The 18961-nt window shown below is 44.6% G+C and overlaps 1 protein-coding gene across 1 annotated transcript in view; it reads right to left on the minus strand.

Moving 5' to 3' along the window:
• The window catches only part of igf1ra (insulin-like growth factor 1a receptor), a 126901-nt gene that overhangs the window by 17349 nt on the left and 90591 nt on the right, over nucleotides 1-18961 (minus strand). Inside the window, exons 4-12 of the mRNA XM_084060689.1 lie at nucleotides 17160-17296; nucleotides 15233-15377; nucleotides 11455-11663; nucleotides 10645-10771; nucleotides 9878-10113; nucleotides 8995-9162; nucleotides 7870-8080; nucleotides 1783-2066; nucleotides 311-453 (exon numbers count right to left, since the gene is read on the minus strand). Of these exons, the coding sequence (XP_083916815.1) occupies nucleotides 311-453; nucleotides 1783-2066; nucleotides 7870-8080; nucleotides 8995-9162; nucleotides 9878-10113; nucleotides 10645-10771; nucleotides 11455-11663; nucleotides 15233-15377; nucleotides 17160-17296 (1660 nt within the window). The remainder of the gene's footprint in view (nucleotides 1-310; nucleotides 454-1782; nucleotides 2067-7869; nucleotides 8081-8994; nucleotides 9163-9877; nucleotides 10114-10644; nucleotides 10772-11454; nucleotides 11664-15232; nucleotides 15378-17159; nucleotides 17297-18961) is intronic.

Here is an 18961-nt window from a genome sequence, read left to right on the forward strand (position 1 = left end):
CAAGCTCACAACGCGTCGCACTGCGACGCGTTGTGAGATTGTAGATCGGCTATTTTCAGCATGCAACCAAGTGTAAAATCAGCCATTATGACGCCATCAAGGCACCGCCAAGATACATTTTAGTCGACTAAATCAACTGTAGATTTAGTCGACTATAATCTTATGATATTTAGTCGACTAAAACTAGACAAAAACGAAAACATTTCAGATGACTAAAATATGACTAAAACTGAATGGAATTTTATTCAAAAGACTATGACTAAAACTAAATAAAAATGTGCTGCTAAAATCAACACTGCAATAAACGTACCTCATTGGCCAGACGGAACTTGATCTCATACATTAGGATGAGGCCGTTGGGCCTGATGGGCTCTGGCCAGTGCAGCACAACACAACCCTCCACCTTCTCATCACGCTCATGGATCACCTTCCCAGGGATGTCATCTGCTTTGTCTGAGGGACACAAACACACACACACACACACACACACACACACACACACACACACACACACACACACACAAGACACACACAACACACACACAAGCATGTTCGCAGAAGATATTACAACTATTCTTATTGTAAACAGAGCCAAACCGATGCCAGATTTGTGAGTCTGTAGATTGAAGACCTTTGAAGAATGTCACTTATTTAGATCAGGTTAATGTTTAAAAATTGCCGATATCAATGTCATCAATAAGCGGGATAATTGACAGCAAGCCGGTCATTATTGAGAAATAAACCCCAACAGGATGATAATACCCTGATGCAAAGCAGAGGAGTCTTATCATCCTGAAGAGGTTTATTTCTAACAAAGAAATTAATAAATTGACCCAAAAGTAACAACAAAGGTTTAATTCCTTGCTTACGTTAATGAAAGTATTCCATTAATTTATGCCAGGTCACAGACGGTGCGTCTAGTGCAACGTGTCGCCTCGGAAAACAACAGGAAGTGTTGATCAAATAGAATACATTTTCGGTTACTGCATTCATTGTCTATTTCTCGCTTAAAATGTTTTCAAAAACATTCTTGAGAGCAACGTTTGGCTGCAAACGACATTGTGCGTTTGTTTATGGCTGCCATGTTGGGTATACGGCACAAAACAAGCAGCGCAGCAGGTGGCGCTCTCTGCCTTTGATTAGACCACGGCCTGTTATTGAGCCCAGCGGTCATTATCGAGAAATAACACATCGCTGAATTCAGTGATTGACCAATCAGAATCACGCATTCAACCAAGCCGTGTAATAATGTCAAATAACCGACGTATCGGTCTGGCTGATATATATATCGGTCTGGCCCCGCACAACAGTGGTGGAAACAGTACTCAAATTCTGTACTTAAGTAAAAGTACCAATACTGCAACAGAAATACTCTGTTACAAGTAAAAGTCCAGACTTCAAAATTGACTTGAGTAAAAGTACAAAAGTATTGCCATCAAAATGTACTTAAGGTACCAAATGTAAAAGTACTAAAATATTTGAAAATAGCAGATCTACAAGCTCACAACGGGTCGCAATTGCGAGCTTGTACATCGGCTATTTTCAAATAGCCTATGTATAAAATAAGGCTAAAGTGGTTAATGTATGTTTCATAATATCATAATTTATGTCTGAAAAGTAGCTAGTGACTAAAGTCTTCAAATAATTGTAGTGGAGTAAAAGTAAAAGTATTGAAAATGGGAAATACTCCAGTAAAGTAAAAAAAGAAATCCTCCAAATTGTACTTAAGTACAGTACTTGAGTAAATGTACTTAAGTTACTTTACACCACTTGGTTTCTCACCTGCGGGTTTGGTCCTGGAGAAGACGAAGGCGGCGGCGCTGCACCGGCGCACTTCCTGGTTGCAGGCGTGGATGTCGATGCGGTAGACCGTGAAGGGATGCAGGTGGTTGACCTCGATGTGCTCCGAGGTGCTCCGGTCCTCCGCGAAGGGGAAGTCCACGAGAGGAGGGATCCCGTCGGTGCCGTTCCCCTCCACGCCGGGGGTGGAGGCGTTTCCCCTGGCGTCGCGCGACAGCGTGCCGTTAGCCACGCCGAAAATGTCTCTGCGGCGACGGTCTGGGGGTCTGGAAGAAAGTGTGGCACAGAAACACAGTCATAAGAATGGTGAGTTCATGATGAGGCATACCGTGGTGAAGGTAAAAGACAGCAGCAACCCTATTTAGTTTGAGTCATAGTCTTTTGAATCAAATTCCATTTAGTTTTAGTCATATTTTAGTCATCTGAAATGTTTTAGTTTTTGTCTAGTTTTAGTCGACTAAATATCCTAAGATTATAGTCGACTAAATCAACAGTTGATTTAGTCGACTAAAATGTATTTCGGCGGTGCCTTGATGGCGTCGTAATGCCTGATTTTACACTTGTTTGCGTGCTGAAAATAGACGATCTACAAGCTCACAACGCGTCGCAGCGCGACGCGTTGTGAGCTTGTAGATCTGCTATTTTCAGAGCTCAACACCCGAGCGCAACCAAACATAAAATTACTTGTCTTTTAGTTCTACTGGATCTCTTCTCCACTCGTCCCTCACTAACATTTCGGTCTAGTTTTTATTTGTTGACGAAATTGTCAATATATTTAGTCATAGCTTGTTTTTATTTCGTTTTCGTTTAGTTTTCGTCAGTGAAAAAAGGTAGTCGCCGAACATTTTTCGCCATACTTTTAGTCGACGAAATCAACACTGAAAGACAGCGAGCGGTAAAAAGAAAAATGTTGCTCGACACAAAAAAAACAACTCAATTTCTCGAGCAACATGTTGGACAAAACCTTTTTGTCAAAGCATGAATAAAGAGAGGACAAGAATGTGTTCTTGTAGAAGCACAGCTATGCATGTACAGTATTTTGTTAGTATTCATTTATAATAGCTTTTGTAGCCGACAATCGCAACTTGTACAAAGCTGAAGAGAGCTCACTGGAACAGGTGGAGTTGGCAGTATCAGTACAGCTAGGCCTACAGTATGCTGAATTCCTTGAGTCTGTGTGTTTGTGCATAGTGCGTGCGTGTGTGTGTGTGTGTGTCGTGTGTCCAGCTGCAGTGCGCTGCTCCCTATGGGGAGGAATGAGGTCAGAGAGATCCTAGTGAGATGGACCGAGAAAAATGGCGAGAGCGAGAGCAAGAGAGAGAGAGACTGTATATTCAGACAAAACACTGACTGAAATGTATCTTACATTGACCAATGACCACTGCACAATAACAGGGTCTGCCAGGGGAATACAAAGCCATAGAAAGCTGGCACATCCTGGGCACTTCCCTGTATAAAAGTCACTAAGCAATGACACCACACATTTCAACCGGGGATGACAGCGAACGCATAAACCTGAGTCATGATGACCACGGCTGTTTTTCACAGCTTAATGGGAGAGGGTGGGGACAGTAAGGTCGACGGTAAGGTCGACGCCGCCGTACAGACAGCCATAGACGATGGCAGAGATGTGGAGCAGGGCTGTGGCTGGACACAGGCGGCGGTATAGCTCATAAAATATGCTACAAGGCCACACAGACGCCCCCGAACGACCCCGCTAGGGCTGTTATGGGATGCTTGCTGCAGAGTAAGGCACGCCTTAGATTTACGTTTAGCAGACACAACGATTAACTTTGGCAGCGTAACGATTGGCTCACTACTGTGTCTCTTTGAAAGAAGTCAACAATCGAACCGACAGGGCGGTCGACTGAGGTGGAGGGGTGAGACAGAGAGAGAGAGAGAGAGAGAGGGAGGGGAGGGGAGGGGGGGGCGCTGGCTCCGACTGAGTGGGAAAATGAAAGGCCTTATTGATCCAAAGGAGTGGCGAGGAAACTGTAACAGCCTTAAGAGGCGATACACAACGTTTATGGAACACCGTGGTGCTCTGTGTTTGTTTGGTAGATGTTTTGAACCGACCCGACTGGGAATGAGCTGGAACGAAAGAGGGAACGCAGCAAAGGATTCAGAACAACATGTTGATTTTGACAACGTGCTAAAACTCTTAACAAAGACGTTGCTGAACAGAGACGATCTCGGGAGTCTCTTTCGACTGAGCACGCAGACACCCGAGAGAGAGAGAGAGAGGAGTGAATGCACTTGCAGTGGAAAAATCGAGACACACACACATACAAATCTGTGGGAAAGACCAGTAGCAATCGCACACCCCTGTCAACATTCCATTCCAAACAGTTTTTTGTCTGGCGCAGTAGAATCCGAGATCCTTAGTGCTCCAAAACTATCAGTTACTGTTAACAATGCAGCCAAACGGTTATATGAAGGCTGGCTGTAATAATGACCCCACTGAGCAACACGGAGGGCTAGCATGAGTACCGACTGGCACTGGGTAGTAAATCCTGGGGCAGGTCTATGGAAAAAGTGGTGTTAGCCCATTAAGACCTGGAACGCATCTGTGTCATTTTTTTAGATTTGAGCTAAAAAAACATTATTTTACACTTTGGCTATTCAAAAATAGCAGATATACAAGCTCGTAGCGCGGCACCGAGTGCCGCGCTACGAGCTTGCAGATCTGCTATTTTTGAAAAATCGTGAAAACGTGTGCAAATCTTTGAATATATATATTTCTAAAGCGAACATTTGTAACAAAAATCTTTGCTTCTGGGGGTCCCTGGAACAAAATATTTTGAGCTGGGGGTCCGCGGCCAAATTCATTCATATAATTCATACAGTACCTCGACATGAAAAAGGTTTTCAAAAAGCTGTTTTAGAATATTTAGCTGTTTTAGTATTTAGAAGACATTTTGTAGAATCGGTCTCAGGTCTTAATGGGTTAGAGAGGACAAAGGGAGATGGCTAGACCCGGCTGAGCATAGGTGGCCCGAGCCAGATGGGACACGGGGAAAATCTGGGTCTGTCATTTCTCTTCCTGCCATAGATAGACTTAGCACAAGCAGGGGAAGTCCTATACCAAAGGTTTCAACAATCCGCAGCTGAACTGCGTGACGTGAGTGACTAGAGCCGGCGTCCCAAGTTCACGTCCTACAAAATGTACACCGTTTCTTCAACTTTTGCACCGTGGAATCCAGAACAAAGGCCCATGATGCTCTACTGATCATACTCACAAGACAAACAAAAAGTGGCCCTTGCGTATGATGTACTGCAAGAGCAAAATGACACCTGGGTGAATCTGGTCAATGTCTTCGGCCAGAACCTTTAGTCTTAGTACACTTTTTAGTACAGTACACCCAGACACTGTTCTGTTGATTTCGTCGACTAAAACTATGACGAAAAGTGTTCGTCAACTACCTTTTTTCACTGACGAAAACTAAATAAAAACAAAATAAAAACTAAGCTATGATGACTAAAACTAAGACTAAATATTATTGGCAATTTCGTCAACAAATAAAAACTAGACTAAAATGTTAGGGACTAGTGGAGAAGAGTAGAACTAAATCCAGTAGAACTAAAAGACAAGTCATTTTATGTTTGGTTGCGCTCAGGTGTTGCGCTCTGAAAATAGCAGATCTACAAGCTCACAACGCGTCGCAGCGTGACCATCAGCCATTACGACGCCATCAAGGCACCGCCAACATACATTTTAGTCGACTAAATCAACTGTAGATTTAGTCGACTATAATCTTAGGATATTTAGTCGACGAAACTAGACAAAAACTAAAGCCTTTCAGGTGACTAAAACATGACTAAAACTAAATGGAATTTCATACAAAAGACAACACTGGCCAGAACAGAACATAATGTAACGCTAAACCTCAAACTTAACGATGTATACCGCAGCATCTGTAGAAAGAAAGAAGTCTGAAAACATCTGGAAGAGTTTGCATCACCCTGTAGTGTACACAGCATGGACCATGAGCTAAAAATGTCTCAAGCTTTTTGTGATAATTAATAAAACGATATGCTGGCACACCCTAATGAAATCTATGGTTCCATCCTGTCTGTATCGTCATGGCACATTACAGCAGCAGGTAATAAGGGCTGTAATTGACCGGTCAGCTGTTTGCAGACCGAATATGCCAGAAGGTCCCCTCGGCATACAGACAGGATAACCTTCCTCACTGTGTGTGTGTGTGTGTGTGTGTGTGTGTGTGTAACTATTCTCTCCTCCAGTCAATCAGTCTGCCTTCCTTTCTTTTCCACCCCGTCTGTCGGGGCTCCCTGGCCAGCTCGATGGGGATCTTCCCTCTTCCCTCATTCATTTAAATTCCAGATGGCTTCGCTGTACATTTCCTGGCAGCTGGCTCACTCCAAAAAACCAAAGCCATAGACAAAGGGAGCGTGTGAGGAGAAGGAGGAGGAGGAGAATGGAGAGAAGCAGAGTGGAGGGGGTACAGAATGGAAAACATTTCCTCTTCTTTCTGTTTCTGTTTTCCTCCCTCACCCCGGCTCTCTAAACCTCTGAACCTTTGAAAAAACCTCCCCCGAATTTCCAAGGCCTTTCGGGACAGAGCAGTGTGTGTGTGTGTGTGTGTGTGTGTGTGTGAGATAAATGCTGGCTCTGTTATACAGTGGAGAGCTTGCACACACACACACACACACACACACAGCCTGAACCCCTGTGGTGCGGACCAGGGACCTGCCACCCGCCGCCGGTCTCCTGGACAGCTATACTAGAACACACTGTTTCCCAAGCAGTGGGTCGGGACCCATGTTTGGGTCGCGCACACATTTTTATGGGTCGCGAGTAAATATCCCCTTTTTTTAGTTTCCTACATAAACAACTGAAATAGAAGGTATTTCAAAAGTTTTCATCGGTTAAAAACAATTCCAACATTTTTCAAAAGTATTAAAAAAAATACCATAAATAAATGATCTACAAACTCGCAACGCAGCAACGTTTTTTCACTACTTTGCGTCCCGGGTAAACATCTAATTTCTCTTTTGAGTCTTGAGCTAAAGGTTTGGGAACCAGTGCTATAACAAATCAACACAGCCTGCCATAGGAGGATAATTACAATAGAATGCATTGTTTTATTATTCTCTGTTCAATGCCATGTTGATCCAATTCAACAAGAAGGAGAAGGACGCAATATCCACACTTTTGCACTACAAAAACATAGATTTCTATGTATGTTTGGAAAAACATACAAAATAATTGGTGTGTGTACAGTACACACACTTTATTTTAAAAACACGATAACATGATTTTGCTGCACAGTACCACCTGAATCCACTAGAGACACTGATGTAGTTAGTGCATTAAGATATGGATTTATCAGGTACCTGCTGAGGCCTCACAGCTGAAACTAACAAGTACGTCAACACTCCAAATTGTCCTCAAATTAAATGCTTTGGTGAGGCGGTGAGCGGCACACCACCAGTACACAAACACACTCTCGACCACGCACACACGTACTGTGTGTAGAAGAAAAGAAGTGAGTGTGTGTGGGAGAAGAAAGTGGGCCTTGAGTCTTTGAAACTGTTGAAACAGCCACGGCCACAAGCAAGGTAAGAACACAACACAACACAGATGTGAGGAACAAAAACCAGGGCCCTTCAGACCCCTTAATCACATCTCTCTGTTGGGTTTGTTTGCGCTGCCTAAATTGCTGCCTGCCTAGGGTCCTAACATATCTCTGTGCCGCCGGTTGCCGTGGCGATGGAGAGCACGGCAAAGGACGCTAGGCGGGCTTTTGGATCCCCCCGCTCAGCGGGTCTCCTCATCAGCGCACCAGACAAGGCGTCCACCCCCACCCACGCTCTCAGATCCTGCCAGGCCCACTAGAGGAGCCGCTGCTACACCCCCCGGCCACCACCATCCCCCGCTCCTCATTTTCAACCTTTACAGTAAAACCAAAACAAGCCACGGCTTAGCCCTTTGATGATATCCTTCCACAGGCCAAGAAGGAGGTCTGGGAAACTGGGAGCTGTTTTAAACGTCGGGCGAAGGAGGTCATGGGGGGGAAAACGTTAGCAGCTTGCCGCTTGTAATACCTGGGCAGGAAGATGGCGTTGTGAAGGAAGTTCTCGAAGACTTTCAGGAAGACTCGTTCGTCCTTCTCTCGGTCCTTCTCCTCGGGGGTCTTGGGACACACGCAGCACGGACCCTTGTCGCCCCCACCGGCCATGTCTGACTTGGTGGGCTTGGTGTTCTCCTCCATGTCCGAGAGGCCCGTGGCTGAGATACGGATAGGCATCTTCAGTTCTGTTTGTAAAAAAAAAGGAAAAAAAAGAACAGGAGAGTCGGTTCAACATCGTTATCACTCAACAGGTGAGTACACCTGATCGTGATCCTCAAGTCCTGGTCCTAAAGAACCAGAGTATTGCAGGTTTTTATTCTTGCTGAGTACAGGAACCAATTTAGATCTGGCTAGGACACCAGGCGAATGCAATTAAAGTGGATTACTGCTCATTTTCAGTATTGAACCATGTTAATTTTCATCGCTAGACAACTGTCTTGGTTATATTCTTGTTCTATGTATTTGTCTGTCCCTTCCTTACCTACAGTACATACAGTACGTACATCTAAAGGTTCAGTTAGTTTGGGAATGATATCATAATGTAACCAGTCAATAAGGGGATCTACTGTATGTCGCAAAGGCTTTCCACCTTCTGTGGTTCCGAGAAAAGGAAGGAAAACTCCTGGTAGTTTATAATGACATTTGGTTATAATATATTCTCTTTCCCAAGACATAGCACTTGTACAATACAATTAAATTGTCTGGAAAAGGCTCAAACAAGTCCTAATTGGATTCAGCTGGAGTTGAGATTCACCATTCATTGTCTATGGGGCCGCCTAGAGGGCGTGCCGGAGAGTACGGAACATCGTCCAAACATCACTGACCACATGACCCCCAAAAAATAGGATTCTCCTGTTCGAAACAACAGAGCAGTGTGTGTGAACCTTGTTGAAAATGAGTGATAACCCCCTTTAACTACCTGTCAGAATAGATATCTCGCAATACAGTCTCACAACTGAGACGAGAAGCTCTGCTGTAAGGGAGGAACTTCTTGTAAATGGTATCATTTGGCATACAGCCAATGAGAGAGAGAGAAGCGTTCATGAAGGAAAGGCATTATGGAGAAGAGGTTATGATGAATATATGCATATATGAAGACCTTTGGAGCAGTAGTTGTGTAGGTAGAGTTCCCTGTCCTCGGGCTGCTGCTGCCAGCGAACCAGGTAAAAGGTCAGGTTGCCATTGGGAGAGAGTGGAGGCGCCCATTTCACCACCAGCTTGGTGGAGGAGTTGGCATACGCGCGGGTATCCTTTGGCATCGATGGCTCTGTGGTAAAGGCAGATTGTTAGGTAACGTTAGCAAATTGAAAAAGGGCACTCGTATTACAGTCAAGCAGTCCGACACCCAAACTAGGGCTTCGGGCCGGCCTTTGGGTCTGCTTCGATTAAAGTTTCTACTTGAGAACATTTAACTTATTATGCAAAAAATAAATACGATAAACATACGTTTTTATTTAACCACTTAACCGCCATATTCAAAATGTAACACAAATAGGCAGTCTACAAGCTCACAATGCGGCATATCAGCCTGATCTCCAAGAATGTTGTATACATTGCACGGATCCAGCGCACGTCATTCCGTGCACAGTAGCCTAGAAACCCCGAAAATCTGTGCATATGTACGGCGAGTCCCACGGTGGGCGTAACCAGTTGCAGCCCGGAAAAACCCGGAAGCAGAGCAGTCCCCACAACAAAATTTACGATTCTGTGCCTATCGGTACATAACTCAAATGGCGCCGAGTAGGTTCAAGGGAATGTCGCAAGTACGTTCGGGATGGCAACTCGCTCGCTTTAGCTCGCTCGGTGGCGCCCTTACGTGGCGACAATTCCCTTGAAACTGCGCGCCTCCGAAATGGTTTAGTCACAATGGGGGAGATGCGAGGCGGCTCTGCGTGGATTTTCGGGTTTTCCAGTTGTCTATGCAATGTATACATTGCACCACCGACATCGGTCTGGCGCTATTGCACGCGGTTCAGTCTTACGTGACGGGCTGGTGCGAATGTAGACCACGTCACTCTTGGCCCCGACGGTGTGCTTGTCCTCCACCCGCAGGGTGATGGCCCGCACAAAGACGGCGTACTGGGTCCAGGGCTTCAGGTGCTTGAGGAGCACCCTGGGGTCGGTGCTCTTCTCCTGAGGGAGGTCCACGTCCACCATGTTCCAGCTGTTGGAGCCGCAGCCGTCCTGGCCGTCGAACTCCGTGATGTTCTGGAAGGGGCTGGTGGTGTGTGGACAGAGTCAATAGTACGTCAGTGTGCCACGATTATCATATCCTACACCAGGGGTCTTAACAACGTTTTTCAGGCCAAGGACCCCCTAGCTGAGAGAGAGAGATGAAGCAGGGGACCCCCTCTATATTCTATAAAATTGTGTTTCAGATTCAACTTTTTTTTTACTTGGTCTGCTCTTTTTTCCCTCTACACCTACACCTCTTTGCCGAAAATAGCGGCAAAATATTTTTGGCTAATGTTCCTCTCAGAATAGGGATTCTATTGGTTAACGTAAAAAATTAAATCATTATCACACAAAGATTTGGCGGCCCCCCTGTAGTAACTCGGAGGACCCCCTAGGGGTCCCGGACGCCCTGTTGAAGACCCCTGACCAACGCCACAAAGTCAGTTATTGTGATTACAGAAAAATATATCGTCGCTGTCGGGTGGTTCATTTTGTATTCTTATTTTTAAAAACGATTTAAAATAGTGAAAACAGATTTGAAGGCGTTGTGAGCTGAACAATGCACTGTACTCACGCCTCCCTGTAGTAAACTACAAAGCTGATCAGATCTCTGTAGTCTGGTGGTCGGTAGCGCTCCCACGTCAGCTTGATCAGGTTGCTTGTGGTGCTGTTGGACTTGAACTTCAGTATGTGGCTTTCACCTGCCATGACAGAGCAAGAGCATACAGCTAAGACAAACATGTACACAGAACTACAGCTGTCTGAATGTCCAAACACAGAAAGACATATTGATAGACATATAGATAGACAGACAGACAGACAGACAGACAGACAGACAGACAGACAGACAGACAGACAGACAGACAGATAGACAGACAGACAGACAGATAGATAGACTCTCCAGAAAAACGCGGGCAAAAACTCTTGATTATGCGGGCTAAAACTCTTGATTATGCGGGCTACTCTTGATTATGCGGGCTAAAACTCTTGATTATGCGGGCTAAAACTCTTGATTATGCGGGCTAAAACTCTTGATTATGCGGGCTAAAACTCTTGATTATGCGGGCTAAAACTCTTGATTATGCGGGCTAAAACTCTTGATTATGCGGGCTAAAATCCTTGATTTTGCGATGAAATATGCGTTTTTTTTTGCAATTTTACGCTGTGAAATTGCGGGAAGTTGCGAAATATGCGGAAAGTTGAGAAATATGCGGCAATATGCAGCAATATGCGTAAATATGCGAAAAAACGTTACCCCCGCATAATTATGCGCCATTTTGCTGATTATGCAGTAAATTCTGTGCATAATCGCATTTTTCTGGAGGGTCTAGATAGATAGATAGATACAATAGGTAGATAAGATAGTTAGAGCTAGAGCACTCACAGCTTGCTCTATCGCCATTGTTGCGGAAATCGCCCTCCTCTGGCTTGTCGGCGATGCCTGTCTTCTCCCACATCTTGTGTATCTCGGACATGCACAGTTTGGGGTTCTGCCGGAAGAACAGGCGCCCGGCCTTAATGGTCAGGTTGTGCTGGCTGAAGTCCCACAGGAGCTGCAGGTGCTGGTTGTCTATGGCTGAGAATGCATACATCCTGATGAGGGAGAGAGATCACGCTGAGGTTAGAGAGGGCTCGTTATAGTGGAGTGCGGTGGTTTTTAAAGTGGGGTCCGGGGGTCCTTGGGGGGGTCCCCAGCTAAATATTTTATTATAGCATCCCAATTATTTTAACCACTTTATCCATATTTTATACATTGGCTATTCAAAAACAGTAGATGTACAAGCTCATACTGTACATCTTGTCCATCTGCTATTTTTTTAACGTTTGAAAGGAAAGGAAAAATATTTGTTTTACATTCAAATTCAATTCATAAGATTATTGTGCCAATTCAACCATTTTCAATTTGGCATCCTTACTTTGGGCATATCATTTCTGTCAAAAAGAAATTCAAATTTTTAATTTTTTTATAGCAAAAATCTGATCTACTAGCTCACAACGTGTCACGGTGCAATGCGTTGTGAGCTTGTAGTTCAGCTATTTTCCCTTTTTAAAAGAAAGCCATTTCACAATATGGCTGGGCCAGAGGCTATGGCTATTTGGGGGTCCTTGGCATGGAAAAGTTTGTGAACCTTAACCAGTGAACCATTGTGCTGACAATGTAACCATAATGTGCTTGGTTTAGCTCCTGCCTCAGGACTGTGTTCCTTGTGTTATCCACTTTGTTCTACTGTCCTTCTTCACTGTCCTGTCTAACAGAATAAGGAATGCTTCAAAAATATTATTTTAAGAACCGTTCCAATGTCCTTTTTACAGCTGGGGCAAAAAAAAAAACTGGTAACACATCAAAGGATAGGGTCAGTACCGCCGCTAGGCACACTGTGCACAGGGGCACCACAGTGCCCCACGGTTTTATTGAAATATAAGATTAACCCATTAACTCATCCACTGCCAGACTTATTGCTGGCCGCGTTTGCCCACTGCCAGAGATTTTTCATTGAAAAATAAAAAGTACTCAGGAGCTGAGATACAGAATTGTTAAGCTTTAAGTTAACAAGGAAGTGGATGGGAGTCTTTTCCTTCGAAAAATCATATCTCCTTGGTCTTTGGGTCAAAAAAAAAAAAATGTATTACGTTTTTTACGTCTGTGGCAGGGTTGGTAAACGGGAATAATTACGTTTATTACGTCAGTGGCAGTGGATGAGTTAAGACCTGAGGCCGGTTCTAAAAATGTTTTCTAAATCCTAACAACCAACTTTTTTCAAGATTTTTCAAAAATAGCCAAAGATATCTAAAGTGACTCAGATGCGTTCCCGGTCTTAATGGGTTAAAAACACAACTACAATTAGGCACCATAGCATTAGACCGTTATAGGCTAATAAGATAGATAAGCCTGTACTGATATTTTCTCCGTGGCCCGCCTAAATAATCAGCACGTGCTGCGTGCGTCTTCAAGTTGCATGCCCATGACATGTGGATCTGCTCAGAGCTGAAGCCGGCCCCTCCCCTCCCCGCCCGGCAGTGAGTTAATTAGCACTAACATTAGGACAAAATGGCGAAAGTAGCCGATCTACAAGCTGAGACGTGCCGCGATGCGACACGTTGATCCGTTGATCTTTGTTAATATTTTGTTTTTTGTAAAAACCTTTGGAAATGCATTTTTGTGTAGGAGTGTGTGAATGCCCCGCTGGGCTCTCCTCCAGTCTTGTGTTTATTCTCCCCATTGCAGAAAGAATAGGAAAGGCAACAGGCAGAAGAAACTTTGTCACTAGATAACTAGCACGCACGTTTTAGCGTATCCCCTCCCACGACACATTCATGTATTTGCACGGTCGCTTTGTGTTCGTCCGTCATGGGTGCGTGGTTGTATCTGGAGTGGACTGGTCTGGAGCACAAATCTGGTTGATAAACAGGGTCAGGAGGAATCGTGTGTGTGTGTGTGTGTGTGTGTGTGTGTGTGTGTGTGTGTGTGTGTGTGTGTGTGTGTGTGTGTGTGTGTGTGTGTGTGTGTGTGTGTGTGTGTGTGTGTGTGTGTGTGTGTGTGTGTGTGTGTGTGTGTGTGTGTGTGTGTGCATTCTGCATAATGAATACTTTTGCTTTTGGTACTTTAACACATCCAGTGATCATACTGGAGATAAATATTCTGTGACTACTTGAAAATCTAAGAAAAATCGAAAAATCTCTGGCACTGGGCAAACACAGCCAGAAATAATTCTGGCACTGAATGAGTTAAGTACCAAAAGCAAAAAGTTCTTCCGTACTTTTACTCAAGTAAATTTGGATTACTGGACTTTTACTTACATTTCTGCATTGCAGCATTGATACTTTTACATAAAATAAAATGTGAGTACTTTTCCCACCACTGAAGTTCACTTTAGCAAACATGAATATATATCACTGGAGATTAAGAGGTTGTCAGAAATGTTGTCGGGAAGAGACGTGGATACTTTCCCACCTGCTGGTGGTGTGAGTGCTAACAGGGGCAGACGTCAAAGGGAGCTCGGGTTTCTGCGAGTGTGCGGGCGTGTCAGTGGCGGCGCTGAGACAGACATTGAACAGGGGCACTGCCCCCTGTCGTCCCTATAGCCCAGCTAGAGCGCCTCAAGAACGAGGGGAATGCCTAGCCCTCAGCCACAGCATTCCACCAGCTGAAACCCTACTCTGGGAGAGTGACAACAAGAGGGGCCTACAGGCTTTCCCACGCCCCCCCCCAGGCCATCACCAGACGCATTTTCTCTCTAAAGAGAGGGGCTTGAGTGGTGGCAGTGTCATGCGATAGGCTAACCTGAGCACACTCGTCCACCATGCCACACTAGCTAGCTAACCTACTGGGAAACAGATACGCGCCGCCTGACTTAGTTTGTCAACAAAAAATAAAAATAAATGATAGTAATGGTACCACAATCTCTCCAGACAGCCCAACCTAGCCCATTAAAGGAGTAGTTCACCCAAAAAATTACTTATTTTCCATCAATTGCACACTCCATGAAGCCTTGAATCCATGGATTTATTTTTGTTTTTGTAGCATTCCTAAGCCAATAATTTGATTCCCGTCTCCTACCGGCTAATGTATCCGGTAGGAGACACAAAGTAGATTATTTGTGTCTCCTACCGGATACACACCCGGTCATCAAATTATTGGCTTAGGAATGCCACAAAAACAAAAATAAATCCATGAATTCAAGGCTTCATGGGGTGTGCAATTGATAGAAAATAAGTACTTTTTTGGGTGAACTCCTCCTTTTAGACCAGAGGCGATTCTTTAAAATGTTTTCTAAAAATCCTAACCGTTTTTGGAAAAAAATCCCAACCCCCCCCCAAAAAAAATCACGATTTTTCAAGAATAGCAGATCTACAAGCTCATAGCGCGGCACTCGGTGCCGCGCTATGAGCTTGTATATCTGCTATTTTTGAATAGCCAAAGAAATCTAAAGTGACACAGATGCGTTCCAGGTCTTAATGGGCTAGAAAACCTTTGTTTTGGTCCATTGAAAATAATCACACGAATACGGATCATTTGATTCCAATTATACTGGTGTAGAAATTCAACTGAATGCAGATGTGAGGATTACCAAGTCATTCTGACCTTCCTGGTGTGTTGTTGATCCACACACGCACACACACGCACACTCACACACACACACACAGCTAAGAGAATCCCTTACCCCTCCAAGAGCTCCTCTCCATTGATGTTACGCAGGCTCTTGAGGAAGGAGAGCGAGCCAAGCGTGTGGGAGTGGCGGATCCTCACATAGCCGGTCACTGTCTGGATCAACCCCATGAAGCTCTCCAGCTCAGACGCTATGTTATCTAGGGGGGGAGAGAAGATAAACACACACACACACACACACACACACACACACACATAACAGCGTGTGAGAACCAGGGCTCTCTGAGGAACACAATCGAAAAATCCACAGAGACCTCCACTCCGCTTTGCCATCACAGGCCCAAACATAGCTGCGCTGGACAAGAAATACCCCAGTGAATAGTTTGTGTGTAAAGCTTTATCATATCGGAAGATAAGCTTGTATAAGCCGGGCCCGTCAACTGTGCAAATAAATGGCATTGTGGCATAATGTGATAATTGAGCTGGAGTGGAGGGCTGCTGATGTCATTTCGATTCTGTGGCGCACACTATAACTCCTGCAACCCCCCTCTGGGGGTCCCTATTTTCCCAGTCTCAAGAGATAGTCATACTATATGGGACAGTGCCAACTAAGGTATAGTAGTAGTTTCAGCCACTGTGCTAAGGATTTGTATAGTATAGCAGGGACGTCACAGGCTCTCAGAAGGTGGGGGGGATGGATTTTCGGTGGACTATACCCCTTACTTTACACTTTGGCTATTCAAAAATAGCAGATATACAAGCTCATAGCGCGGCACCGAGTGCCGCACTATGAGCTTGTAGGTCTGCTATTTTTGAAAAAGCGTGAAAAACATTTGTAACTGTCAAATGTAAACAAATTCTGTATTTTCAAAAATGTGCGTTTTTTGGGCGGATTTTGTTCGTTTTTTTTGTGTTTTGGTGACTTTATTTCGGGTTTAGGGTTAGGGTTAGGTTATTTAATTCTTATTTTAGCCTAATTTTACCGATTTATTATCAAAAAAAATATATATTTTTTTTTTCAAAAAGTGGGGGGTATGAAATCACGGATCTGTGAGAGTGAGGGTGTTGTGTCGTACGCACAGTGAATGGCCGTGACGCCCCTGTAGTATAGTTTAGTGTAGCGGTGTAAATGTCAAATCTGTAGCATAGCGTAGCTAAGGTTTAGCATGGTGTATTGTAGTGGCGTTGTTGCCGGTTTACACATACATAAGTCTATATTGGACCTCGCTGATGTTGTATTCTAGAAGAGCTCACAACTCCTGTGTGGTGTGTGGAACGTACAATGATTTTCAGCAGAGCGCAGTCCAATAGCCTGATTTATATTTTAGTCGTGTGCCTAGTAGTGTCGAGCACCACAAATAGCAAATCTACAAGCTCGCAACAACGCGAGCTTGTGTCTTTCCGGTGCACGACACAATGCACAACCAAACTCATGCTTAACCCATTTAGACCTGAGGTCGATTATAAAAACGCCTTCTAAATGCTGACCTAAGTTTTTTCTGAAAAACTTCAAATATGTATTGAAAAATTACAAAAAATGTATGTTGCTATATACTGTACATAGCAACAGGAACCCAAAAGGGGGTTTCCGTCCTGAAAGGTATAGTTACAAAAAGGGGTACTTCCCGCCCAAAATGGGTTAACCCTTTAAAACCGGGAAAACAAGTATTTTTTGATTTTTGCATTGGCTATTCAAAAAATAGCAGATCTACAAGCTCGCAGCGCGTCACTTCGTGCCGCGCTGCGAGCTTGTAGATCTGCTATTTTTTATTATATCAGCCTCAGGACTTAATGGGCTAAACGTGACTTGCTAAGTTGTGAGCAGCATGGGGTGTCATCATCAGTTACGCCACGCAGCCATGTTACGATAGCCTGCTTTAGCCGTGTTGTTGTCATGTATGTCACTGTACTAAACATGCGGCATAGATAGGAGAGGAGACTGGGGGGCTGCTGTCGTGTCGCACTACAGTATATATACTCACTCCCACGGCGGATGTTGATGTGAAGATTGCCCTTGATGATGGTGCATCCCATTAAAGACTGAGCGGCATCCACCGAGTCAATGACGGAGGTCGGGCAGATTTTATCGCACAGGCCGTCACATGCACTGCAGAACATGCTGAAAACAGAGAGAGAGAGAGAGAGAGAGAGAGAGAGAGGAGGGGCATGTGATTTGCGTACAGCGAGAGGACACGGGGGGGCAGGGTTGCCAGATCTGCTTATTATAATTTCCCCGCAAGATTTTATTTTAAAATAGCCGATCTACAAGCTCACAACGCGTCGCATCGCGACGCGTTGTGAGCTTGTAGATCTGCTATTTTCAAATAGCTGATTGTATATGTTAAAGTGCTCATGTGGCCCATAGTTTCCTAGACCTGGTTGCTTGTTTCTCTCACAGAATCTGGCAACACTGGGGGGGGTTCATGGGAAAGAAAGGAGGAACTGTCAAGAGAATCTTAGCAATCTAATCTAAACTTCACCGACTAACATACGTCACCCCTGAGTGCCTTGTCCACACCCCCCTCTCCAACTCCCTAGCATTCCAACGGATTCAGGCATAAATTCTCCGTGTGATACACAAGGTCGACGGGCTGCGCTCACACGGAGGGCCTGAATCTTTTATGGGGGCCTCGGCTGAACCCTTTGCTTCGTGAGAGAGTGACTCATTGCGCTGACCCCTTCAAGACAAAACATGAGCACACAAGTGGCCAAAAGTGATATGGGAGAGAGAAGATTCAACATTTTGGCAAAATGACAAAAAAACAACAAAAAAACAGGGAGTGTAAGTTGCTGCGAGTAACAAACAAAGACGATCCCTTATCATACATCAGTGTCAATTGGGGTGGGTGGGGTGGGGTGGATAAGTAAAAAGCGCAGCACTGATGAATCCCTCCTGAAGGCCTCCGAGCTATGCTAATCCACAGAAACCCACCAATGGCCAGTCTTCAGCGCAGGGCATTAAGTTCAGCATCTTCCGCTATTTCTAAAAAAGCCTGGAAAGTCTGTGGCCTTCAATCATTAATAGCCTCGCTATGCCTTCTAGCCTCCTGGCGCTTCGGGCTCTGAGTGCTAACTCTTTAAGAATGGAACGGTTTACGGGCCAGGTGAGGTAAAGTTCAGCTCTAGGTACAGGAAATTCTTTATGCAAATTCATTCAGAATGCAAAAAAAGTACACACTGAACCAAAAAAGTCTGTTACACCAACTCTTTCGATGAATATTTAAGCGAAGCTAAACTCTACTCTGTGTTTAAAAACTCTAGGACCATCTGCTACTTCTGTGAAATAAGACATCTGGGGTGAAACCAGGTGAAAGCAATGATCTCCTTTACTGATTGCATCCCTTATCCCCTGCAGCAATAGGCTCTGCTCTGTGCATAACTGTAGTCCCCGGTCTCCCGAAAGGTGGCATGCCGTACCTGTTTCCACTTCCACTTCAGCTTCCCGTAGCTTTATCGGTGTGGCAGCAGATTTAAAACGGAAACAGTCATTTTGTGTTTTTTCAGTTTACACCTGCTGCCACCAGAGACTACAGTTATGCAGAGTGTATTAAAGGGGAATTGGTGGGGCAACGCATTGAAGAGGTGACTTTAGGCCATGTGAGACATGCATTGTGTGGAACCTATCGATTCATGCTCCTCATGTTTTGTCACAGAATGCGACCAGGAGCTGGTGCAACATTTCTGACAGCGTCACAATCATTTTAACCACTTTAACCATATTTTATACTTTGGCTATTCAAAAATAGCAGATCTACAAGCTCATCAACTTGTATATCTGCTATTT

The sequence above is a fragment of the Gymnoscopelus microlampas genome (genome assembly GCF_963454915.1).
Source record: "Gymnoscopelus microlampas genome assembly, chromosome: 6".
Classification (NCBI taxonomy): Eukaryota; Metazoa; Chordata; class Actinopteri; order Myctophiformes; family Myctophidae; genus Gymnoscopelus; species Gymnoscopelus microlampas.